General features: G+C 41.8%; 1 protein-coding gene across 11 annotated transcripts in view; it reads right to left on the minus strand.

Annotated features, from left to right (window-relative positions):
• Positions 1 to 16,779: 16,779 nt before the first annotated feature.
• TRPM3 (transient receptor potential cation channel subfamily M member 3) overlaps positions 16,780 to 24,523 on the minus strand; it is a 411,968-nt gene continuing 404,224 nt past the window's right edge. For all 11 annotated transcript variants that reach the window (XM_014268915.3, XM_074532493.1, XM_074532490.1 and 8 more), the window contains one exon: positions 16,780 to 23,913. In XM_014268915.3, the coding sequence (XP_014124390.1) occupies positions 22,464 to 23,913 (1,450 nt within the window). In that variant the 3' untranslated portion in view covers positions 16,780 to 22,463. The remainder of the gene's footprint in view (positions 23,914 to 24,523) is intronic.

A 24,523-nucleotide genomic window follows, 5' to 3' on the forward strand; every position in this document is an offset into this window, starting at 1 on the left:
TAGACATTAAACATGTATGAATATTCATGTTAAATGTGTATGTGCACACACAAATATGGGTGCATACATATTTCTTATATGGCTGTAGCAGAACTTTGTCTTTCTCTCGATGTGCTTTTTGAGAGACAATAGTTGGTAACTTTATGAAAGTTTCTGATATAATTAGCCAATCAGAATGGCTCACTAATCCTCATTTCTACTGCTTGTTCAGAACTGTTCCAGTTTTTGCATCCATTCCCTACAGTCATCTCTGGGCCTTAGTTTTAGCATGAGATCTTTAGCCTTAATGACAGCATGTAGCTCTGGCTGAACTCTTCTTCCTCTTCCAGAAGACAGACAAACTTATTTTGTGATCAGTCATTGGAAAATCACGCAAACTTGCATCAGAAGGCTGAGCAGTGTTAAAGCAGGCCCCGTATTTTTTTTAACTCCTGAATATGGGTATAGGGATGCTTTTAATCTCTGACAGGTTTTTTGAATATATAATGTATATTCCATGGAATCTATGTGCCAGGTCTGGCAAGGCAGAATTTTCTTGGGAAGTGTTCTTCATCCCGAGAAGAAGCTGCAAAAGAACCAGTAGGAATTGCTTACAGTGGCGCAGCAAGTGTTGAAAATCAGGGAACTTACTCAAACGTCTGAATGTGAATATAGATACCTAGATTTGAAATCTTGAGCCATGATAGAATAAACTCAGGAATTTTTACAAGCAGTGCTCTATATCTGTATCATGTTGTGAACTTTGAATTGAAGAGTTTGACTATGGTAATTATAATCTTTACTTGCGTAGCTAAACCATATATGTAAAAAATTGTGTTCCAATTATCTGGAACTACTTTCCTTCCCCAAATAAGTAATCTTTCAGCTAAAGATAAGAGAGAAGAAGTTTTAGAATTAGTTTGGGCAAGCAGAAGTTAAAGTAGTATTAGTTTACAAGTCTAGCTATGAGATTTGTATCACACCTTTACAGTGAGTGTCTTCTACACAGAGTAATTGCAAAGGACCTTTATTGAGAATATTTTTATGGCAGCCATAAGGAATAAAAGGATAAAAGGCAGAAGAGTAACTCTGGCCATTTGCCTTCTTTCTCCTGCTATGTACTATACTATAGTACAGTCCAATAACTTTTAAATACTTTGCGGCTGCAGATAAAAGGCTGATTTTTCCTGAAAATTAAAGTAATTTTGTATCCTTTTTTTTTTCAAGAATAAAAAGGAATCATTAGGACCTCTATGACTGTTGTGCTCTACAATTAGACAAAGCTCTTTTATGGATTAGATACAGCCTGTATATAGAGCAGGTGTGCTCACAAAATGTGCTTGAAAAAAACCAGGATGCTTAATAGATTTATGCCTAGCTTTGTTACATTTGGAAATTCTCTCTTTGTATTGCTGCCAAAGATGCAATTTCAGGTTCCCAGGTTTTCTCCAGTACCATTTGAACTGCACACTTTGTGCTTAAACCCCTCTGACAGGTGACAAACAGGAGAGTAGAACTCCCTGTCTATTTCAAATACTACATGCAGACAAAAAGAAGATACCAGGTCATTTACCCAAGGCAGGGGTTATACCCACTGCTGGGGCCTGTGCTCCTTGCAGGATCCTCTCAGGGAGAGACACAGCCACATCCCAGGGTGAAGAGCCCAGGGTGGGGAGGAGGACCTCTCTGTGCAGCACCTGTGCAGGTATCAGCTAAAAAAACCAGACATGCACATGACAGGCCAATGTGATAAGGGAAGGTAGGAAACAGACAAGTGGAAGGAAGTAATTTGACAGCACCACACCACTCCATCAACAGCTTTGCTAGATGAGTTTTTTGTAGGCATTGAGCCTTGCATATAACCTTGAATGATTTATGGTAGAGTAATGAGATCCCTCAGAAGTCCTTCCCAGGCATGGAAAGCAGCCTGTAAGAGAGGCTGGCATAATGACTGACTGGAGAAATAGAGAATAGGCAGGGGCACAAAACTGGAAACAAATACAAGATCTAGAGATGAGAGTAGCAGTCATGTTTGTGCAGGCATAGCCACAGCATATGTTCCTCTCCTCTGATGGTTGGTCACTACTGAGAGTCTGCAATGGCAGTGAGCACAAATGTGCCTCAGACCAGCAGGAAATTGTCTGCTGCAGCAGTTTGGATTTTAGAATTTATGGGGTTGTGGTTTCATTAACAAGTTTGGAGCTAAAGTCTAGCCTAGCCACTCTGGGGTTTACTATTGTAGTTTATAATTTTGTACAGCAGTAAACAGAGGAAAAGACAGGTCCCAGTTCTGCTGATGGGCAAGATCAGATGCTTGTGTACAGGCTATAATATTAAAACCAGGTCATAAATTAAAGAGGTCACAATCAACTTGAAAACCTTTTTTACTTTCTTTCCATATTGCTGCCGATAAAAGGAAGACAAGATATTTCAGTAGCAGTCCCAGCTGTACTGTTTAGTTAACATTTCCATGTGAGGTGTAACTTCTAGATTAAACTACCTTTTATTTTTTCCTCAGGATATTGTGTTTATATAGGTCTTTCACAACAGTGTAAGAATTAAGGGCACTGAGAATCTTGTGAAATTCTTTAAAACTAATTTCAGTTGTTTAAAAGGGAAATTTGTCTGTCTCTTTTAGAGTCTATGTATCTCACAAATTCAAACACTAACCTATTTTTTTTTCTCTTTTTATCTGAAGATAAGCCAGGATTAGCAGTGCTGAAGAGGAATAAAATATAATTGATGTGAACTTAAAGGTAAGAAGGAGTCCTTTCCGGCATATTCCCTCTCAGATTTTTGGCAACACAGAGAGTCTTTACTTTCTAGCAATTCAATTTTTTGCAATTGAAGTAATCTGCTTGAGGCTCAGAAGGAGAACTATTGCTCATAGAACCAATTTCCATCTTCTTGGCCTTCTTTGATGTCTGAGAGGCAAGACAGAGGGATGAAGATGGACGGATGGAGGAGACAAGTGGGCCTGGGGGCTGGGCAGGGGCAGCTGTGGGGACCTGGTGGTGGGGAGGTGTTGGGCTGAGCATGTTAATTGTGAAAGGAGAAGGCTGGCTACCCATCCTGAGTGCTGACCCTGAGGGTGACACCTGCTTCCACCAGTCACTGCATCAAGCATAAAGCTCCATCTATGCTGTAATTCTATATCCTGCATGTGAATGGGCTACACTTTGAGGTGCCCATATAGCCTCAGTTACACCCCTGAGGTTTGTGTTCAGCAGATTTAATTATATGATTATTTATCATTTTGTCCACAGGATTTTCCCTCAGACTGTGCATGAGATGGAATTGCTCTGGGGATGAATAAGAGGTGTGCAGCAATAGAAGCATTTGTCTGCAGGAGTCAGATTTCGTTTCTTTCTGGAGTCTGAAAAAGCTGATTGGTACTTAACAACACTTTTTGTGGGGAAAAATGCATTTGGGGTTTGATGTGGCTTTTAAAAATTTTCTTCTTGAATTGGTATTAGAATTATGGGGTTTGTTTTGCTTCCTTGATGCCTGATGCATAAACTAATTATGACAAGACCCTACCAGTCCTGTGCTATTAGGTGAAGCCTCCCTTCCCCTGCCTGGCACACAAGGAGGCAGAGAAGTCTAGAGGGGAGGCAGATGGCAGCATGCACAGACAGGGAGGAAAATGGTCTGATTTTGGGTGAGCTCTTGAAGAAGGACTCTTTATGCTTCTGCAGTTTTTCTACATCCTAAATAATGTATAGTTTTCCAAAAGGGACATTTTCTGTCACAAAATACTTCCTCTGGAAAGTTTCCAGTAAGGGGTTCTGATTGACACAGGAGATTCCAGGAAAAAAAAAAGGAAATGATGGAGAAGGCATGGGTCAGTCCATGTTTCTGCCACAAAGCTGTGTTGGTTTTGGTTAAGTTGTTGTACATTAACTTTTCACAGTCACCAAATCTCCCCTGTTTTACAGGCAGCTGCATTGAGGCAATTTGTAAAGGCAACATATGTTTACAGATGTAGTAAACACCACCTACATTCAGTATAAAACACTAGAGGTTTGGAAGTCTCAATGACAAGTTTTTCGAATAGGGTTTTCACAAATACAAGCCCTTTGTTAAACTGAGATTATCAGTATTTATTCATGTTGAAGTTGTTGTGGAAATAAATTAATTAATGATAATTTAAAATTAGTATAACAGAAAAAGTCATAATAACATAGTGACAAGTTGAGCTTTGAGAGCAGACTGAGAAAGCTGTGCAGGCACTGATGAGAAAACAGCATAGCTGCTCATACTTTAAACCAGTGCTATGGGTGGACTGGAGCAAGGAAGGAGAATTATTTGAACAAGTCACAAAGGAAATGCATGGAGGACCTTTTCAGGGCTTTGCAACTTTAATAATGCTTTTTGTGGGACACAGAAAAATGATGGTAAGTAGGTAAGTAGAGCTCCCCTAATGCAATAAAAGAAATAGTATTTATTTTAGTGGTTACAGTTTTGAAGGATCTGCAAGCTTGTAGGACCACTGAACTGCTTGTATTAAAACATGTATTGTGTCTCTCTCATATAGTCTAAATAACCTACTGTGCCTGGGTCTGTAACCCTTTTGAATAACCTCAACAACTCAGTTGCAAAAGATCTATTTTGCTGAAGGAAAAAAATTCAACTTCTTGGGTATTTGCATTTTGAACTACCCAGGAAGGATTAGGTACTAAACACTTTGAAACATCCAATCCCAACTTACAATTTAATTACATTATAATAGAAATATTAACTTCTGATTTCCTTGACCTGGCTGGGGAGAAGACCCACTTTATCCCATCACCTAAAACCTTGTGCATTTTGTAAGGCATGGATTTTCCTTGAAGTCTTAACTGAAGAAGAAGTTTCAATTGCTAGTTTCATAGTCTTTTAAAAAACACACCTCAGATTCATATGTACAAAAATTAATTTCCCAGAGAAGGACTTTAATATACTGCAATTTGTCAAAGAATTTAAAATGTCCTGTTCTTTTATTATCTGGTCAGAGAGAATGAGCTGCTTGCTACTAGTCAAGAGCTAAGAAAGCATTTTTCAGATATTTGACAGATCATTCAGCAGACAATGACTCAAAAGACCAATATCTGCCCCAAAAGTCCATGTACTGTATGCTAAGAAAGGTGAACTTAATAAAAAATAAACTACTGTATTGATAAAAAAATTGGCCAAAACATTACTTTAAAAATTGTAACAATTCACAGCTTACCCTAGTACTTCTATTTACTTGTAGGACATTTCTTTCTGGCTTTTATCTATCTGTATGTTTTCCAGTGTTTTTTTTACAAAAATAAAGTGAATATTTTCAAGATGTAGGATAAATGTTACAATTTTTCCTGCTATTTTTTGGTTTTTTTTGTTTTTTTTTTTTTGATGGCAGCTGCATGTTGAACAAATGCAGGTAAGAAGCCCATAGAAATGCATGTTTATGGTTTTAGAGGAAGGGGAGAAGTCTGAATTAAGTACTCCAGAGAATGCTTTTCTAACATGAAAATGGCAAGATACGATAGTGGTATGACCCTTCCAGCTGGTGTTTGTAATCCACCATCTCTACAGAAACAGGTACAAAGCAGGTGCAGAACTCAAGAAACACATACAAACACACCCGTACCAGATACCAGTGCAGAAGGCAACTATTGTAACATTGTCAGTGATGTTAATCACTATAAAGTGATTAATAAAATGGTGCTTCCTTCTGTGCATCAAAATCCAAGCAGATCTGTGCCAAGAATGGTTATCAACAATCTGCTTGCTGCGGTCCTGTGATGGGCCACATGTGGTGGTTCGTGGTAGCAGCAGTGGAGCAAATGAATGCACATGAGGCAACAGCATGGTAAGAAATTATCTGTAAAGATCACTTGTGACCCAAAGACTGGCAACAGGAGCAGTGGGACTTTAATCACAGTTTAACCCTCTAACCTCAGTCTGAGCCTATGCGCTACAGATTCATCAAAACACCCTCCTTGACTTGTGCTGAGCACTTCTAGTCCATTCCTACCTCTGGGCCTTTGGTTTGGCAGCTGCTTTTTTTTCTTTGGGGACATTTCCTCACTGAAAGGGATTGGTGGTTTGTCTTATGCCCTCATTTGGGACAGCAGTGACCATGCAACTTAAAGCAAGGAATCTGTGATCTCCCCAGAGCCTCACCTGCTGAAGCCCCTCCGTTTGCTTAATTGCACCTGTCCTGAAGGCAAGGCAGTGCAGATTCCTCAGGGGTGAGGCAGAGCACTCAGCAAGTGAAGCTCTGGCTTCTTGGGAGCCTAGCATTACCACCGTGGAGCACTGGGACACTGGTGCCAATGGGGATGGGACCTGGCAGCAGGGAGCCCTCCCTGGATGGGCTCGAGGGAGGGCAGCGCCGGGGTGGCTGACGAGACTGGCGCTGATGAGTGAGCCCCGTGCGAGCAGCGTTCCGCTCCCCTCCTTGGTGACCCTGCGCCTGCAATTGGGTGCTGGGGTCTGGACTGTGACCCCTCCACCCTGCAGGGGAACGTGAGATGGAGCAGGAAATGGGAAGTGAGGTGTCCCAGGTTGCTGTGACAAAGAGACAGGCGTGCTTGGGACTCTGCATACCCAGGAGGCCAACAGTCCCAGGGGATCGTGGGGAAATCTTCTGCTCCCCGTAACACCTTAAAGTCAATTTGTGCCATGCACTGCTCCCATTACTCTGGGATGACCTAATTTTTTTTTTTTTGCAGGGAGGTGGATGGCTGGGATATGTTGCCCTGTGCTTTGATACAGTGCAATTTCACCTAAATGCTGCCTAATCAGACACTCTGTGCCCTCCCACCTCCCATGTCAGCTAATTTTGCCAGAAGGAAAGGTGGCACTGGCTAGCAGAGCTCATCCTGTGCATCCATGTCGGCCTTGTGAGTTTCTTTGGGGCACAGGGTACCATCTGTGTATCTGTGTCTACAGGTAAATGCTCTATTTCTTTTATTTCCAAGATTATGCTCAGGAAGTTGCTCAAAAATACTAGCTTAAAGGAGAAGCCAAAGAGATTTTTACCCTTACCTTTTCATTGATTACAACCTTGGCTAATCATCTGCTATGAATTAAAATAATTTGTGGGCATAAGCAGGTTCTAGGAGTCTGATGTTGAATTTAGAAATGTGGCCATCAATAATGGCAGTAATAGAAGTATATACCTGTAGTTTGCTTCTATGCCTGGAGTAGGAGATAATTATCACTCCTTTCAGCCCTGATTACTGCAGCTCTTGTTCTGATAGCTGGAGCAATGTTTTTTCTTGTTATTCTGAACAATAGCTTTCACAGAGCAGGTCAAGGATATTAAGCTAGGTTGCCCGTTGAAAGGAGATGAAACCTTGCATGCAGCTACTATGTAAATTCTGATGAATCATTGAGGCTCACATGGTTTATGCTTCGCTAGTTTCACTAGTTTATATCAGAAGTGGGCTGTAGTGTTGGGGTTTTTTTTGTTTGTTTTCGTTTTGTTTTGTATTTTCTGGTAGAAAGCCATAAGAAAAGTAAGGTGGGTACATCCTTTTAAGAGAAATCTGAGGTAGCTCTTAGTCATCTGAGTTTAGGTGGTTCTCTCTTTGGAACAAATAGCCAACATTACTGATCCCACTGCATTGCCATTTCATTTTTTGTGCCAAGTTTCACTGTTAGTTATTTAAGTGCCCAATTTAAGAAACTGTTTCATCAGTGGAGCAGTAGTTAAGCAATTTGGGCTTAAACAAGGTGAGACTTTGGTCTTCAAATTAGATTTCTCCTTCTATTTGTATTCTTGATACACTGTTCAGAAATCACAGATATTGTTGTTGCTTTTTCTAGGGGAAGACAGTTTTTAGAGTAGAGTTTGTTTGTGAAAGTTTTGTTTTATGTAGATCATAAAATATTGATTTTGATCTCTGTGTTCCTGCCAGATGTTCTCTTTCATCAAGATTTATTTGTTATTTGTATATCCATATTGCTGTGTGGCTCCTAGCCTGGACACGCACCTTTGGATTCCATTTCAATTCATCTGTGTCTGTTCTAGCGGTCACAATGGGAAGATAAACTGGTACACAGGAGCATAAGAAGTGTTGCTTACTGAATATTTCTGAATGTTAATTTAGTACTATTTTTGATATTTTGATAGCAAAATCAAAGACATGAGGTGTGAATAGTATTCAGTGATAGAATTCTGTCATTTGGTTTCCTGCTTTAACTAATTTATATTTGAGGAAAGCTGCAAGTGCAAAGCAGAGGAGAGACTTCCTATTGTAAAATTAGGTGAACTTTGGTTAGACTTGAGTATTGGGGTTTCAGACAGATAGACTAGCAACCAGGGATTCTCAGTATTCCTTTGCAATCCCGGATGGTCTCCCTTATTATTTTATTTATTTATTTATTTATTTATTTATTATTAGTATGCAGAAGTGGATATGTTATAGGTGGTACTGTGTCGCACAGAGAGAAAAATAAACCTGTGAGTCTTGTGATTGCTCAGCTGCTTGGGTAGATGTAGTAGTCAAGTTCCCTTGTAGTTAAGGTTTTGCTCTGCATTAAATAGGTACTAGTAATACCCCACCCAAATTCCAGATTGTTAGACTGTTGAAGATGTGCTGTTGTAGGGTGTTAAAATCTTTGGTACCAGCTTTGACCATAATCAATCCTTTTTCTTTTACAATAGTTCAGGTGGCAAATATGAAACTGAAGGAGAGTGAGATTTAGCCCTGGACCTCCATAACATCTCATCATAATGGCTGTCTGAAACAACTATGTTACAAAAGTTAGATTGGTAAACCTGCCTAGTAGTTGCCTAGTGCCTAAGTCTGTAACTGCCTGTGTATTCCCAAAATCTTTTGGGAAGGATATATCCATTACCTTTTACACATGATTTTCTCAGGTAACCAGGAGCTTTGGCTAATATATGGAGTCCATTAAGAAATCATTAAACAGTTTTTCCCCCCCTATATTTTTTCTTTTGATTTCCAAGATGAGGAGGCTAAAAATAGGCCCACTCAAAAAATGTATGATTAAACAGGGATCAGGAAAAGCAGCTGGTTATATCATTGATGTTCCTTTTTTATACATCATATAAAATGCACTCTGAACTTTGAAAGATTTTCAGCATTTTGTGATATTGCCTCTGCCTGAAACCCTTCAAATTGCACTATGGGAATTGCCTTAAGGTAACTTTGGGCCCTTTGGCTCAGGAATACCTTCTAACAGTTTCCTGACTGAGAGTGCTTTGCCTGAGAAGATTCACAGATGGGAAACTGGAGAGATGCTTTCTGAGGAGATGTGAGAGAGGGATGTTCTTAGACAAATCTGATGTAGAGGGGGGATTGTACTCCATTTTTCTATGTACTGGATGAATGCTGCGAAAAGAAGGTTCTTAGCTCTTGTATATTGGAGCAGGAGGACAGATGGAAAAATGCTTTGTTGGCAGATGTAGGTCCTGATCAGGGATATATCTGCTCAGGAGTTTCAGCATTATATGGCAGTGCACAGAGAGTCATAGCATTGTTTAAGTTGTAAAAGATATTTAAAATCCGTAACTTGAAGTAGAAACCAAGTCCACCACAGCATCATATCTTCTAAATACCTCCAGGAATATTTATTTTAAGCCTGCCCACTTATATGAGAAGCCTATTTCAAGTTGGAATGATTGCAAAAGATAGTAAATAAAAGTTTTATGACTGAATGTCTGTTCACCTAACATCCCTCTCCCCACTACCTCACACCCTGTGGTCTCTGAGCTGAGTCACATCACTGGCCCATCCAGTAGAACTGCAGCACAGAAAACACCATTTTTCAGGAAGATCAACTCCCTCATCCAAATCAGCTGCATGGACGCTTGATCAGAACTGGCTGCAGGTTCAGAGGATGGAGAGCAAAGCTCTTGCTTACTCAGGATGATGTCCAGGTTCAGGGGACAAGAGTCACAAAAGGCCAAGTAACTTCCGAGGTAGTATGCTTCTGAATACTGCTTTAGAATCATGGAGTCGTTTTGGCTGGAAATAGCCACAAAGATTATGGAGTCCAACATGAACCTAACTCTCTCAAGTGCATCAGTAAAGAGGTCCCTGAATGCCACATCCAAACAGGTTTCCTATGCTTTTACCTCCAGGCTTGGTGACTCCAGTGTTCCATGCACAGCCTGTTCCAAGGCTTGAGAAAGCATCCAGTGAAAATTCAGTTTTCTTCATAGCCAAGATGAAGCTCCCCCAGCACAGGCTGAGGCCTTTTGCTCTTGTCCTGTCACCAGTTCCCTGGAGGAAGAGACCAGTCCCCACCTCACCACAGCCTCCCCTAGGGCAGCTCTAGAGAGTGATAAGGGCCCTCTGAGTCTCCTTTGCTCCACAGCTCCCTCAGCCATTCCTCATGAGTCTTGTGCTCCAGACTCTTGCCCAGCTTTGTGGCCCCTCTCTGGAATTGCTGCAGCCCCCAGTGCCTTGTGCTGAGGGCCCCAGAGTCCAGGGCTGCATTCCTGGTGCTGCCTCACCAGTGCGGGCACAGGGGGACAAATCCTGCCCCGGGCCTGCTGCCCACACCCCTGCTGATCCAGGGCAGGATGCCAGGGGCCTTTTTGCCCGCCTGGGCACATGCTGGCTCGGGTCCAGCCACTTGTGGGCCAACAGCCCCAGGCCCTTTCCTAGGGGGCAGCTTCCCAGCCACGCTGCCCCAGCCCATGGAACGCTGCAGGGACTGTTGTGAGCCAAGGGCAGGAGTCGGCCCTTGGCCTCGTTGAACCTCACACCACGGCCCTCCTCCCATCAATCCAGTGTGTCCAGGGCCCTCCGTAGATCCTTCCTGCTGTCCTGCAGAGCAGCACTCCTGCCCAACTTGGTGTCACTGCAAACCCACTGAGGGGCGTCCATCCCCTAGTCCAGGCCATCGACACAGCTGCTGGGCAGCACTGGCCCCAGGACTGAGCCTGGGCAGCACCACTGGGGCCTGGCTGCCAGCTGCATGCAGCTCCTGGCCAACCAGCCAGGTTTTAGCTCCATGAGCAGTGCCAGCCCTCCAAGCCACACCAGCCACTTTCTCTCAGAGAATCCTGTAGGAAACAGTGTCAAAGATGTTCCTCAAATCCAGGCAGTCGACACCTACGGTCTGCTCCTCATCCACTGGATGAGGTCACCTGCTCCTAAAAGGAGGTCAGGCTGGCCAAGCAGCACCTGCCCTTCAGGAAGCCACGCAGGCTGGCCCTGATCCCCTGCTTGTTCTGCACGGGCCGTGTCATTGCTTTGAAAAGGATCTGCTCCCTGACCTCCCCAGTGGCCACGGCAAGGGCATCCCTTTTGCTAACTTCCACTCACCTGGCACCTCTCCAGCTAGCCGGGACTGCTGGGAAATGATGGCAGGTGGCATGGAGAACATTTCTGCCGTTTCCCACAGCACCTCTTGTGAATTCCCTCTGGCCCCACAGGCTTATGAGTGTCTAATTGGTGTGGCTGTAATCACTTCACCTCGCAGTTTGGGAGCTTTCTTCCACTCCCCATCCATGTCTTCCAGCACCCATCCTGGCTACCCGGAGAACAGCTTGGTCGTGTTTCAAGACTGAGAGGCAAAGAAGGAACTCAGTAGTACTTCAGCCTTTTCCTCCTCCTGTGTCCCCACTTCTCTCCCCACATTCAGTTCTAATTGGGATTTCTCCCTTCTCATGTTCTCCCTGCATAAGCTCGTGAGATCTTTGTAGTCCTGCTGAGTGGCTCAGAAGGCAACTCCCACTGGCTCCCATCCATGCCGAGTGCTCAGCCCCATGGCACACAAGAAAATGGTGTCAGAAATTCAGAAAATGAGAAGGACAACGTTATCATATCTCCTTGTCTTTCAAGGCTTTTTTCTTCTGAAGAACAAATGCCAAGAACTGGGTTCCTCAGCACTCCCCAAGTGCAACAGAGATGCCAGGTGCTCAGCACATGGTCAGTGCAGCCTTTGCTGTGGCGCCCTGTCTCAGCAGATGTCTGGAAGTCCCTTGAGGGAAAAAGGTTTTCACAGAGACAAGCTTTCTCTATTCAGCCTTTCTGATTCCAGACCTGGTTTAAAGCCAGGGCAGGCCTTTGCAGGGGAAGGTGGTGTGGCTTGGCTCGTGAAGGATTGTGCGAAACTTTTACACCTCACAGGGCAGAGCAAGAAATCCAGCTTGCAGGACCTGCTTCAATCCAGCCCTTGCAGACTTTGAGCGCTCTGCAACTGCAGCTTTCAAGCAGGGAGAATGACCAGCCAATTGGAAACATGAGTATCTGCCACACAGATTTCTGTCAGAGGAGATAATGTGAGAAAGGACTGGAGGGAGCAATGTTGTGTTTCTACCTTGCACGGCCAGTGCCAAAGTGATCTGCCATCTCCCAGTGCTGCGCGTGTGAAGGAGTCCTCATGGCTTCTCTGAGTGAACCAAGTGCACAAATTCCACAGACCCGACACTGATGGAGTGTCTCGGCCGGGGATCCCCGTGCTTCAGCCAGCAATCCCAGCCCTGCAGCGTCGCCTCTCTTTTAGCAGGGCCCCCGCTTGTCCCCAGAGCTCCTGGATCACCCGCTCTTCCAGGACAGAATGCCACGACCAGCTGTCCTGGGATGCACCGCTGAGCTCTGTCTTTGTGCCTGGATTGATTTGTTTTGTTTCTTTGGTTTTGTCCTTAAGGATGCTGGCTCCTGTATTTTGAGACAGAGAAAAATGTCCTTGTGTCTGTCTGTCGGAGACCAAACAGTGACATCCAGCGGCCACTCACTTTGCTAAAAATGGCAAAACCTTGTCGGCAGAGCAGTGTGAGGATGTGCAGAGGAGAGCCGGAGCGGCTCGGGCTCCGCAGAGCGCTGAGCGCGGGGTGCAGCCCTTGCGCTGCTGCATGAAGGGCTGAGCCTCTCCCTTGCCTCTGAGAGAGGTCCGATAACTGTGGAAATGAGTTTTAAATCACGTGTTTCCTTGCCCTATGTAATACGTGTTTTCCACATGTTTTTCCTCCAACCAGCTTTTGACAGGGTGTGTCTTTCTTCTTGAATGTCTCAGGCTTGGGTACTGCGCACTGACACACCCGTGCCGAGTCTGGCGGGTACCGAAACTCGGAAATCGCAGCACCCATTGTGCCATGCTACCAAAACAGAACTGGGACCCTAGGATCCAGTCAGTATGACAGAGACATTCCGGTTGGTGTGCACTATCCTGTCGGGCTGTCCTGCCCTTAGAGCAAAGTTTGGAGGCACAGCCCTCAGCTCTGATTGCACCCTTAGGGGAGGGGGCTCCCACAGACACAGGCGTGTGTGAACCAGAGCACACATGGCACCACGTTTGGCCAATCTTCCCTGGATCACGTACCTTGCTAATTCCTGAACTTAGCATCCAAGGGCAAAGAATGAGTGGTTTTTCCCAATTACCTCAGGTCTTAACTTCTATTAAAACATGTTAGCAATTTAAAACTATTTATTCTGTAAAATATTAGAATATTTTGATTCCAACTGAATGGAACAGTGTAGTTATTAAATGCTTTTCTCTTGGTAGAGGAAAGATGAAATTCTTGGCCCCTTCTTGTACATTTCAGAGCAGTTTTAACAAATAATGTATACTGTGTGTTATTTTGTATTTCGTCATAAAAAAATATGCAATTTAAAATATCCTGAATTGAATTCCAGTGTTAAACTTCCACAGAAGAGCAACTTGTGTCAGTATTCATCCCTTCCTGATTAACATATTTTAATATATATCTATTTTGTGCACCTTCTTCCGAAGCTAAAAAATTCTTGATCTGCTGTGGCATTTTCTCCTGCCAACATAATGCTGAAGCTAATAGACCCAGTGGATCCATCCATCCCCCAAGGGGATGGCTTGCACCCATCCCTGATGCTGGTGCAGGGAAACAGAAGCATGCATTGTACAGTTGCATAAGACAGCTTAATTTATCCAATGGCTAGGACAGCACTCTGAGACTTTGGAGTTGCTGCGAGTTGAGTAGGATCAGCTACTGTTAAGGGAACTGATTTTGCTGTAAACGTCCATGGTGATGTACTGTCTGAAAATAGTCAGACATTTTAGAAGAGATGGACTATGACTCACCTAACATAATACTAAAGTAGGCCTAGTTTATTTTATAGACTTATTAAGAATGTAAAAAAGTACACAAAATTTCAGATAAATATTTAAATTACTGCAGTAGCAGTGTAGTTCCTAGGTGTGACTGTACAGGGAGGAAAGGGAATGTCCTTGCATAGCTCTGTACTTCCTGCTGTGGCTCCAGTTCCTCTCTGATTTAGCTGAACTGGGGTGAGAATGCAGGCAATCTGTTCTTGGTAGAAAGTCAAAATGTGTCAGGGAGAAAACAATCCATGGGGAGCTGAGGACCAGGCTACGTTTTCTGAAACTTTGGTCCTTTCTTGAAACAGGGCAGCTAGTCACCAACCCCTCAGATAAGACTGGAGCAAAGACACAGAATGTCCTTTTAGACACTCACCAAAACCACTCTTCAGATCCTCTGAGATGTGGACTATTTATTCTACATGAAGCACAGATTAGCCTTTGTTGCTGCAAGTTGTTTGTCTAAGTTATGATTCTCTGAGGGAATGCTACAGTCTTAGCAAAATAAATAGCACGGTTGAAATGGTGAACTTACACTATTGACAATTGACAAGCTTGCTCCCCCGATGTCCACTCAGGGAAAAAAAGGTGGAACTTCGCCATATAGTGTGAGAGTGATGTGAATTTTAGAGTTCATTGTTCGTATGTTCCTTTGAGACTAACTTTTTTCCCTGTTCATCATGTGCTCACACCCCTCATCTGCTCCCCTCCTCCAGAAATTACAGTGCAGTTACTGTGGTTCAGCCCTTGTGGGTTATAATTCAGATCTGTGACTAATATTTCCAAGGAGTTTTTGCAGAATGTAATTCTTCAGTCAGATTTACTGTTTTTACTGTTACTTTCAGAAGATTTATTAATTGCTAAAGATGTGTTTTTTAGTTTCAAGATTTTAATTAGTGACCAGCAAAATGCTACATTGATAGTTGATTTTTTTTGTTGTCTTTCAAATAAAGAAAAAGATTGTGTGTTAACATTTTCTCTAATGTCCATAGAGCCTTGATAAATTATTTTCCAAAGCTTCTTAAGAAAATTCTCATCTTGCATGCTATGAACAAAAAAACCACTGGAATATTTTGTGAGGATAGCTATTATCTCTAGAGACTGATTCTGTGGTGTCCATGTGGCTATTGAACCTTTGGCTACATGTTTGATTGGGGAAAGGTGTAGCTAAAAAGTTTTAAGTTTTAGAAGGTGGTACAAGCAGAGCAGTCTTGCCACAGGTGTCAAACTTCTGGGTTTGGAATGCAGACCAGCAAAGGCAAAGGCAGTTTCACCCACAGTTCTCTGCAACAGCAGCCTGTATCATCTGAGGTGTGATGTCTGTAACTGTTCACAGACTGCTATTATTATTTCATATAAACAACCCTCTCTGAGATAATGCTTGCCATTATTGCCTCCCAAAAGTAGAATCCAAATATACTGTATTTATGACCTCAATCAGTTATTTGAAAATTTCAAAATGGAATCATGTGAGCTTACGTTTTTTTGTTGTTCCAGAAGTGTAATATGGCAAATTCGAGCTCTGAATGCAAAATCAGTGAGGGCTGGTGTAAGTCTAAGCTTGTGCTCCACTCAGTCATGAGGATAATGAATCATGGTGTAAGTTAAATGGAGTTCTTTTCCATTGCGTACTAATGACATTAAGAGACTAGATCTCTGCCCTAAAGGCTACAAGATAACAGCTCATGGGAGTGAAAATCAAGGCTACTGATTTTTTTGTTTGTTTGTTTTGGTTTGTTTTTTTGTTTTTTTTTTTGCTTGCTAATTGGCTGAATTTAGGTGAAATTTGTTACTGTGAAAAATCAAAATCCCAGGGAGACTAGAGATATAGTGTTACCTGGAGAGTAGCATAATGACAACTCTTTGACATGGGTTTAGTTTTTGTTTTGGAAAACTTCAAAGCTCCCAGTCTTCACTGAATGGCAGTTCCTGAGAAAGGATGAAATTAAATCTGATCAGAAAGTTTAGGATTTCCTTCTTAGATACCTGAAATAAAGAACAGTTCTCTGAACCATTCCTCTCCTGAAGTACAACTGATGTATGCAGAACTGTTTTGAGTATCTCATATCTTTCTGATTCAATTGGATGTTTGTTTTCCTGTGCTTCTTTTTTCTTTGGCTAAAACATGATATTATCTCCGTGAAGGCTTATTTGTAGAGGTAGAAGATCCTGACCTTGGCAGATTTTGTGTCAGCAGTGTTTTTTCAGCATTTTTGTGAGGAAGTATCAGAGCTGGCTGTATCTGCATGAAGAGAGAGACAATGATTTCTTTTTGAGGAGGTGAGATGCCAGTTCAGAGTCGGCCATGGGTACTAGTGGATTACTGGGTGTCCTTTGTTTTTCATGGAGCTGCTCTGGCTGCAAGAGTAGGCAATACCACCCAGTTGCCATACAAAGGAGCACACTTCTTCCAGGCTATGTGGATGCAATGCAGAGAGGATCTGCAATCAATGCTTTTGTTCCCCCTTTGCTGGAATGGTAGCGACAAAGCAAAGAAATTATTCCCTCCTTTTAAATAAACCCACTGAAAAGTGCCTCTTTCTTGGTTCTGATATTTGCCAGAGTAAGGGGCACCTTGAATGAAATCTGATCTCAGAAGCGGCAATAATTTGCAACATTCAAAAGGCTGTGTGCAACATAGTAAATATTTTGGTTTCCTTAAAGTCTGTAAAGTTAGAACAGTGAGAGATCTTAGAGAAAAGGAGCTACCATTGCATCACTACTTTACTGCCTTGAAAGCAAATGAACATAAATAAACGCTCCAGCAAGAACTGATGTTTTGATCTACATATCTTTTTTTTTTATTGCAAAACAATTGTTACAGAAATTTCAGAAAGTTCTACTGTAGTAATTGCCAACTTCTGCTTTTTATTACGCATCTAAACACAGTCTAAAAGTGCATTGTGAATCCAGTAGACCTTTGGAAAGGACCGTTTTCCCTAGTTATGTACATTTAGACAAATCATACTTGAAAAGCTTTGTATTAGTAGGAATTTTTTTAAAATAACATTTTAGTAATTTTTATCCCTTTATAAATGATTGTTATACACTTACAAATGATAGCCCAAATAATAAATGATTAAATAGCTATTAGTATAGAATATTGCAAACACTGTTCCAGACAGCAGTAGCAGCAAATAGACTCTCGTCATGTACAACAACTGCAGTGGTGGAAAAAAGATATAACTTTAATACAATTTACTCTTGTGCAGGCATAAAACTGTATTTCACATCCAATTCCCTCTTCTTTCCCTTCCCCCTCCCTCCTAGATATTAAAATAAACAAGAGTTATACTTCCCTGCAGCAGAAACAGCAGCAATTTAATAATCCAATGTTTTTACCTAACAGCCTTTTGGAGTAAGTATTGTGTGGCTCTATGAATGATCTGAAAGCATACAGCAAAAATTAAAAGGTCAGAGACTGTTTCACAACCAGACTGGCTCAATGGCTCCATCATTAGACCTCCAGCTTGAAGATGATATAGTGTAATCCATGCCATGACTCAAAGTAATATTGAGTTAGAAATGCAGAATAAATCTATCTCCTGACAGCAGCCAGAGTATGCCACTGAAATCAGTGGATTTTCTGCAGATTTGCACCAGCATTAGTAAGACCATAATTGTAGTCAATCATGGAGACGAGAAGCCTGTGTGACGTGTAGAGTTCTGTATGAAATGTATGACTGGCTAAAAAGCAGGGTGCAGAAACAAAGTCCCTCTGCATCCAATACTACTGCTCCTATGCCACTGTGTGGCAAGGACAGTAATTCCATCTACAGTAGTGAAGGGTTTCACTAGGTAAGCAGACAGCCCCAGTGTTTCACTTCTCATCCCAGTTTGGACTGTAATTTTATCTAAGGTGGTTGAAGGGAAAATTCATGCTAGGAATCTTACCCATTCATTTTGAAGAAGATGGTCTATACCTAGCATCTTTTGACAGAACTGAAAATGTGGCCTTTGTTGAACCAAATATGCATATCTGTGCAAAAAATGCAAATAAATGGTCACTTTTAAGCAGGGGAAGACATCACAACTATGTAAGTGTTTCAAGTGAAATCCAGGAAAAACCCTCTCACACTTTCCCTTTGGATGATTATCAGATCCACTTCACTGTTTAACCTGAGCAATGTAATAAGACATTTATGCTTGTTTTGAAAACCTGCACCCCGAGTTTACAGGGAATTTTGTTTCACTGGCTCACTCTAATACTTCTGATGATGTCTGCTCTCAGGACAGATACTGGCTTACGCCCACTGCAGTCATTGGACTAAGGCTGTGTGCTGCTACCAGCACTTTTTTTTTTTTTTTTGAGCAGTTATTCACATAGTTGCATTTTCCATGCACTGACAGTTTCTAAGAAACAAATCGTTTTCTTCTCATACAAAAAATATACCTAACTAAGATATTTATCCCCTGACAAAAGGCTATCCTTTCCGCAAAAGGTACAAATCGGTTTCGTTGTTTTTTTTTTACCAAAAAATCTATAAATGGAAAACTAAAAAAAAAAAAAAAGTAATCTATGTCTGGAACCCAGAGGGATTTCCTTTTGTAGATGAATGGATGTTTTGGTTTTTCATTATATTTTCAAATTATCCCCTCACTGCCATTTGCTAACTGGCACTTGTGCTAAGAAAATAGTGTAGCACCTGATCTCTTCCAAAAAAAAGAGAGAGCCAAATGTCTGAGCACTGCTGTAGGTTCGCATTTTGTGTTGAGTATTCAAATTTCATAAAATACAGTTGTCTTTTAAAAATAATAAAAAAATCACTTACTTTGCTAAAGATCAAAAATAATGGAAATAATGTAAACATCCAAAAGTTTGAATTCATTCCTAACTGGATTCATCTTTACAGGCAGGCAATAGCAAAATGTTAAGTCTCCTAGCAGTCCAAAGAAACTCATGGAACAATGCATGCATTTTCTTTGACAAAAAAAGACTGGACTTTAAGGAAGAGAAACTACTTCAGTCATATCACACTGTTATTGTGAAAGAATAATGTGCTATACTACAATACCTAGGACAAGTGTATACCCCAATTGTAGAATAGAATCACTTAAACTGGAAACAACAGAATGGATTACTATAGGAAAATATTTATAAAATACTGCACACTGCTTCCTCAGTCAACCAGCATATGTAAACAAACAGCTAAATTCAGTTGAGTTTTAAAATATTATTAAAGTTCATATATCTTATAATCTTTTGCATAACATGCCAGTTTGTCTTTCACACCATCACAACTCATCTGTCACAGCCCACAGTGGCTCGTTAGAGGTTTATACATCAGCCCATACAGACGTTAAAGTGGAGCTATACAAAGAAATGTGCGAAACATACCAAACTTACACACTGTGACCAGAAATGCATATTCCATACGTAAGCTAATAACTGGATAGTGGAACTTAATGTTTGATGCAACATGTGCTATTTTATTGAATGTTACAGATTTACAAACAAGACCATGTAATGAGATATTAAAACTGTCCTGTAACGTTCACTAATATTACCACATGTCACAACTACATATGTGTCTATTTCATAAGCTATCCTTTGATACAGAATACATCATATGGCACATGCTATAGCTACATGATGATGGATGATGAGACTTCTATCTCACTAAATATGGGAGAGAGAATGGGAAGTCTGGTCCCATTGCAAGAAATGGGAATGTTTTATCATCAAATTCAAAAAGGAGCCGTTTGATGCAATGTGTAAAAACCAGGTGAAAATAAAATAATCTAACATCCATCATAATATATTCTATAGACATCACATTGTAGAATAAATGGGAAACATTCAGGAAAAGTAGTGTTCTGACCTCTTGCAATCACACTTTTACCATTTGAATTTACATTTTATATATAATGGCAAATTTTAAGAGGTAAATAAAGTGTTCTGTTTCATTTTGCCTGGAATGTGTGCTCCAGATCAATAAGGTGCTGTATCCTAAATATTTATACAGCTTCTAGGCTTGGCAAATTTCTTTACCCTGACAAACTAACCAATGGAATCTACCCCAGAGGAGAGCCCTATCCCTAATTCACTAAGCGCTGTCGAGGAATTTCTAATGAATCTGAAATTCCTCTTGAGTAGACCAGTAATACAATGAAGATGAAAGAGTCCACAACAGTTTTAGCAGACATTCATAAAAGTAACAAAGAAAGCGAAGTAAGAATATCCCCCTCTACTCTCCATAGATAGATAGATTTGGAGAAGCCTTAGGAAAAGGCTGCTAACAGAAGGTTGGCACATTTGAAGCATATTGTTAAACACAAGTTCCTTTGCCCTTGGGCATTTTGCTATTGTTCAACAATCAGCCTGCCACAAGCATGCTTCATAATGCACAGAAAGGTTTCTGACCTTTCTTGGTATCACCATGTGACTGTAATGCTGCACATGGCCTGCAAGGCAATTGCATAAACACGGTGTCTTGGTGGAGTTTAGTTCACTGAAAGCCTGATCAAACAGAAGAAAGCAAGGAACACGTTGGTGCAGGAAGTGTGAAACACATTGCTCTTAACATCCCCTTGCTGCATTTCCTTGTTTCCTGTCCTGTCCTTCCAACGCAGTGACTTGTTAACTAAATGTTTTCACCTTCTTTGCCTCTTTTCTTGAGGCTGATGCTTATTTTTCTGTCTGGATTAGTCGCCTTTTGGACTTAACTCTCAGATGGTGCTCAGAGTCTCCCAGGGTGAGGACTCAGTGAGAAAATATCAGCTTGTATTCTCAAAGCTGCCTAATTCAATTTAAATAATGTGAAATATGTACCCCACTCACAAATGTCAATTTTTAATAACAAAAAGGAGCTGGTTCCACACAGATATTGGTAACTGTTGAGATATTTTAACTTCTGATAGCACTAGTGTCAACTTTTAAAAAGTTTAAAAGTTGTTCCATCATAAAGGAATGTGAATTGTTTTTCCAGTTGCAGCTTATGCTTCTCCATCCTTCTCCAGTCTTCTGTTTTCCCTTCCTCCTGTGACCACCGGACACTGCCTCATGAGGAGTTTGACACTCTTGCTGACAATGTGGGCCCTCGGGACGTGGGTGGAGTCAGTGGAGTTACACTTGTCTTCACCCAGCGCCCGCCCCTGCGCTACCCTCGGACACGCTTTCCCAGCGCCCGCGCTCCCTGCGTGCTGTGTGATGAGCACGCTGTGATGATGAACACTGCTGGGCTGCGGATGCCCGCTCACAACTGATGGCTTTTGCTCTTTACATACACTTGCAGTTTCATTTTGGTTCTTTTACTTACCTTAGAAGCATATAGAAATTCTAGTGTTTTCCAGTCCTCTGCCAAAAATATTTTCCTTTAAGCAGCCTCTGTCTAATTACATGAATCTGGATTCAGACTTCTTGATTAAATCCTGTATAATTTAAAAAGTCCAAATACAGCTATGTTCACATGAAAAAAAAAGGGGAAAAAGGTGTGAATTTTATAGGTGGGGGAATGATGTGAAGAAATGGCAGCTCAAATGAAACAGCAAGAAGAACCTGGTAGCAGCATGGTGGATAAATCTCCCCAATTTATATATATAATTAAACTGAGCCATGAGAACTGGACACTATTACTATGCTCTGCTCTGATCGTCTTATACTTACTGTTTCATTATATCCTTTGATTTAGTGAGACAACATACTGATGACAAATGTGGTAAAAAAATAAATATATACTATTCCACTTAATTACATTCATCCTGAGCTTGCTCACCTGTGCTAGAATCAAGAATGCCTGTTTTACACAGGAAATCACCTGACATTTTAACATAAATTCTTCTTCCATTTAAGTTGCAGTAAAAAAGGCATTTCATTTCCCTTTCTGCTCTTGAAAATATAAACTTTCTGTGGCACTAGAAGTTGATACAAAAGGAGACAAGTGAACATTTATAGTTGTTGTTGTGTTCATCTTTCTTCATTTTCACAAATATGGGATGCAAGGGACTTGGGAGACTTTAGGGTTTTTTGCTGCCAGTTCCTACAGAAATAACGAATGCTTTTCACCAGTCATCACAATGGTGACATAGATGAAAAAGAAGTTGTGATTGAAGTTTGGAATACCTAATTTGTAAATCTTTTTTTTGCCAGTTAATTCCTGCATCTTAAAAACTTGAATAATGATAAAAGGTCTTAGGATACCCTCTGATAAAAGGCAGATATCTGGAGCTATTAATCTAAGTCCTCTGACTTCATTAAGGGGTCTTGTTATTCCTCTTGTTTACTGAAGGTTTTGTAAAGCTTTCATCCCTCCCTTTTTTCTTAAGTGCAAATGTCAATTGGGTCAAGATGGAGTACATCAGTAGTGGTGCTGAGATTGAAAATGTGCTCCCTTGACCCGTGGCTAATGCCAATTGGACTCAACATGGGGTGATGTGAGGGTTTTTTAAAAATTCTGCTAAGAAAAACAGACTGAAAAGCAGATGACCCTTAGACTGCTGGTGAGCTTTGTATAAGCCTAGCTGTGCTTGCTTTCAAAGCTGCAGAAGGCTCCAGTTCTTGACAGTCTCCTCATGGACAGGTTGTCCCCTTTGCTCTCTGGCCTCGAGGACTTGCTTCTCTCCAAGGGGTTCCGTGGGCCGGCTGTGTTTCGCTGCCTGTCAAGTTTGTCACTGATGGAGTAGCTCTTCCGTGTGTGCTGTGCATACAGCACGCTGGACTCTTCTGCAGAGTAGCTGTTGGCTCGCTCTATCTTTGGGAGTGGGATGCTGTTGGGCAGAGTTGTTGTAGCACTGCTGTCTTGAGGAGATAAGGGGATTCCCTTCTTGTCTTTGATCTCGATGTCCTCATGATCGGAGCTTGGGTGGGTTAGTTCAGCTTCTCTCTCTGGGTGGCAGCATCCCAAGTCTTCCACTTTGCCCCTGAGGCTTCCAGGGAAACTGGCCCTCTCTGCAATGGCCTGGGGAGCGCTCACACACCTCGTGTCTATGCAATCTGTAATACTTGTGTACTCTGCTGTTTTGACTGGGACACCAAGGCTGCTGAAGTAGCTTCGAGAAGGAGAGAACATGAAGCTGTGAGATTTCACAATTGGTGTTTCCTCCAGAATAAATGGAGTGGTAGCCAGGTAACGACTGCTTTTTGATCGCTCTAAAGTATGGTACAAGGGAGGGTCTGAATCCCACGGGATTTGGCAGTCTGTGATTTGTGAATAGTCTGAAGAAAATACTCTTGTTTCTATTCCAGAAGTTTCCTCATAATCAAGACTCCTGCCAGAGATCTTTTCACCGGCTGCACTGCTGATGTATGCACTATTAGTTAAAAGGGAAGAGGCTATGTGAGCTGGCAGAGCTGCATCTTCAGGACCAAGAATATTTATGGAGCTCTCAAGAGGTTCTGTGTCAGAATGCATCTCATCCATGGCAGAAACATAGATGTCTATGCAAGATGAAGGTCTTCTGGAGTCTGGGGCGATTGACAAAGTGCTGGTAGGGGGTAAAGGAGCCTTTCCTTCTTTTGCTATTGAGTGGGAACTGATTGCCCGATGCAGGCTTGGAGATCTTTCCTTAAAAATGCTTTCCAGCTTTTCCAACCCACACTTGTCCTTTATATTTGTTGCATAGAAGGAATGGCTTCGCAAGCGGGGTGTGATCGTAGGTGATGTTGGGGACATGGACTCCTCTCCTGTGGGATCAATGCTCTCTTGAAGCTTGTAGGCATTTCCTTCCTGACTGTTGAAGCTGCTCTGCCTCACAATGTAAGCTGCATCAGTACAGTCGGATGAGGTCCTGGATCGGATCTTGGTTGTCTCGCCTCTCTCAATGCCAGCCATCTTTTCCAAGGCAGTCACCATTCGTCCCATCATGTCTTCCAGCTGAGCAAGCCTGATGTCAACAGTCTGCAGAGAGGCCTTCATGCAGTGCTCTCTCTCGTTTACTTCTTCCAGCCGCATGGCCATGTTCTCCACCCTTTAGAAAGGGAAGAATTAAATAGGTAAATTTCTACAAAGCAGTGGATGTTCAGCTAACCAGGTCAGGTCACCAAACCACTTGAAAAAAAATGCATCTCAAACCCCAAAGGCACTGTACACCACCTCATCTGCTTCAAAATCCTGCTAAAAGAGGTTTTGCCAAAAAAAAAAAAAAAAAAAAAGCTATGCACTCAGGGAACTGATACAGTGGATTAAATCAGGGGCATCATCTATGTAGTGCAGAAGGGGCTTGGGTGTTCCTCAGTCCAGGGAGAGGTAACTTATTTAATAAATGTTACTATGAATTACTGCCTCTTTGCTTCCAAAGCTTCTAATTAGGTTATTATGAATGAATGACACTTAAAGCAGATGCCACATGATGTTGTCCCTAGTTGTGCCACAGTCAGGACCATCACAGGTGGCTTAAATCAAGTAAAGAAAGCAGGAAATGTGCCACAGAAGAGAAGCACTGCTGTATTTTTTCCTCAAGTTTGCCCCAGATTTGCACTACCTAGTTCTATGCCCATCTAAGGAGATTGTTTCTTTGTTCTTGGATTAATATTTAGCTCTGATTTGTAGAAAAAAAGAAATATCAGCTATTTTGTTGA

The sequence above is a fragment of the Zonotrichia albicollis genome, chromosome Z, assembly GCF_047830755.1.
Source record: "Zonotrichia albicollis isolate bZonAlb1 chromosome Z, bZonAlb1.hap1, whole genome shotgun sequence".
Taxonomy (NCBI): domain Eukaryota; kingdom Metazoa; phylum Chordata; class Aves; order Passeriformes; family Passerellidae; genus Zonotrichia; species Zonotrichia albicollis.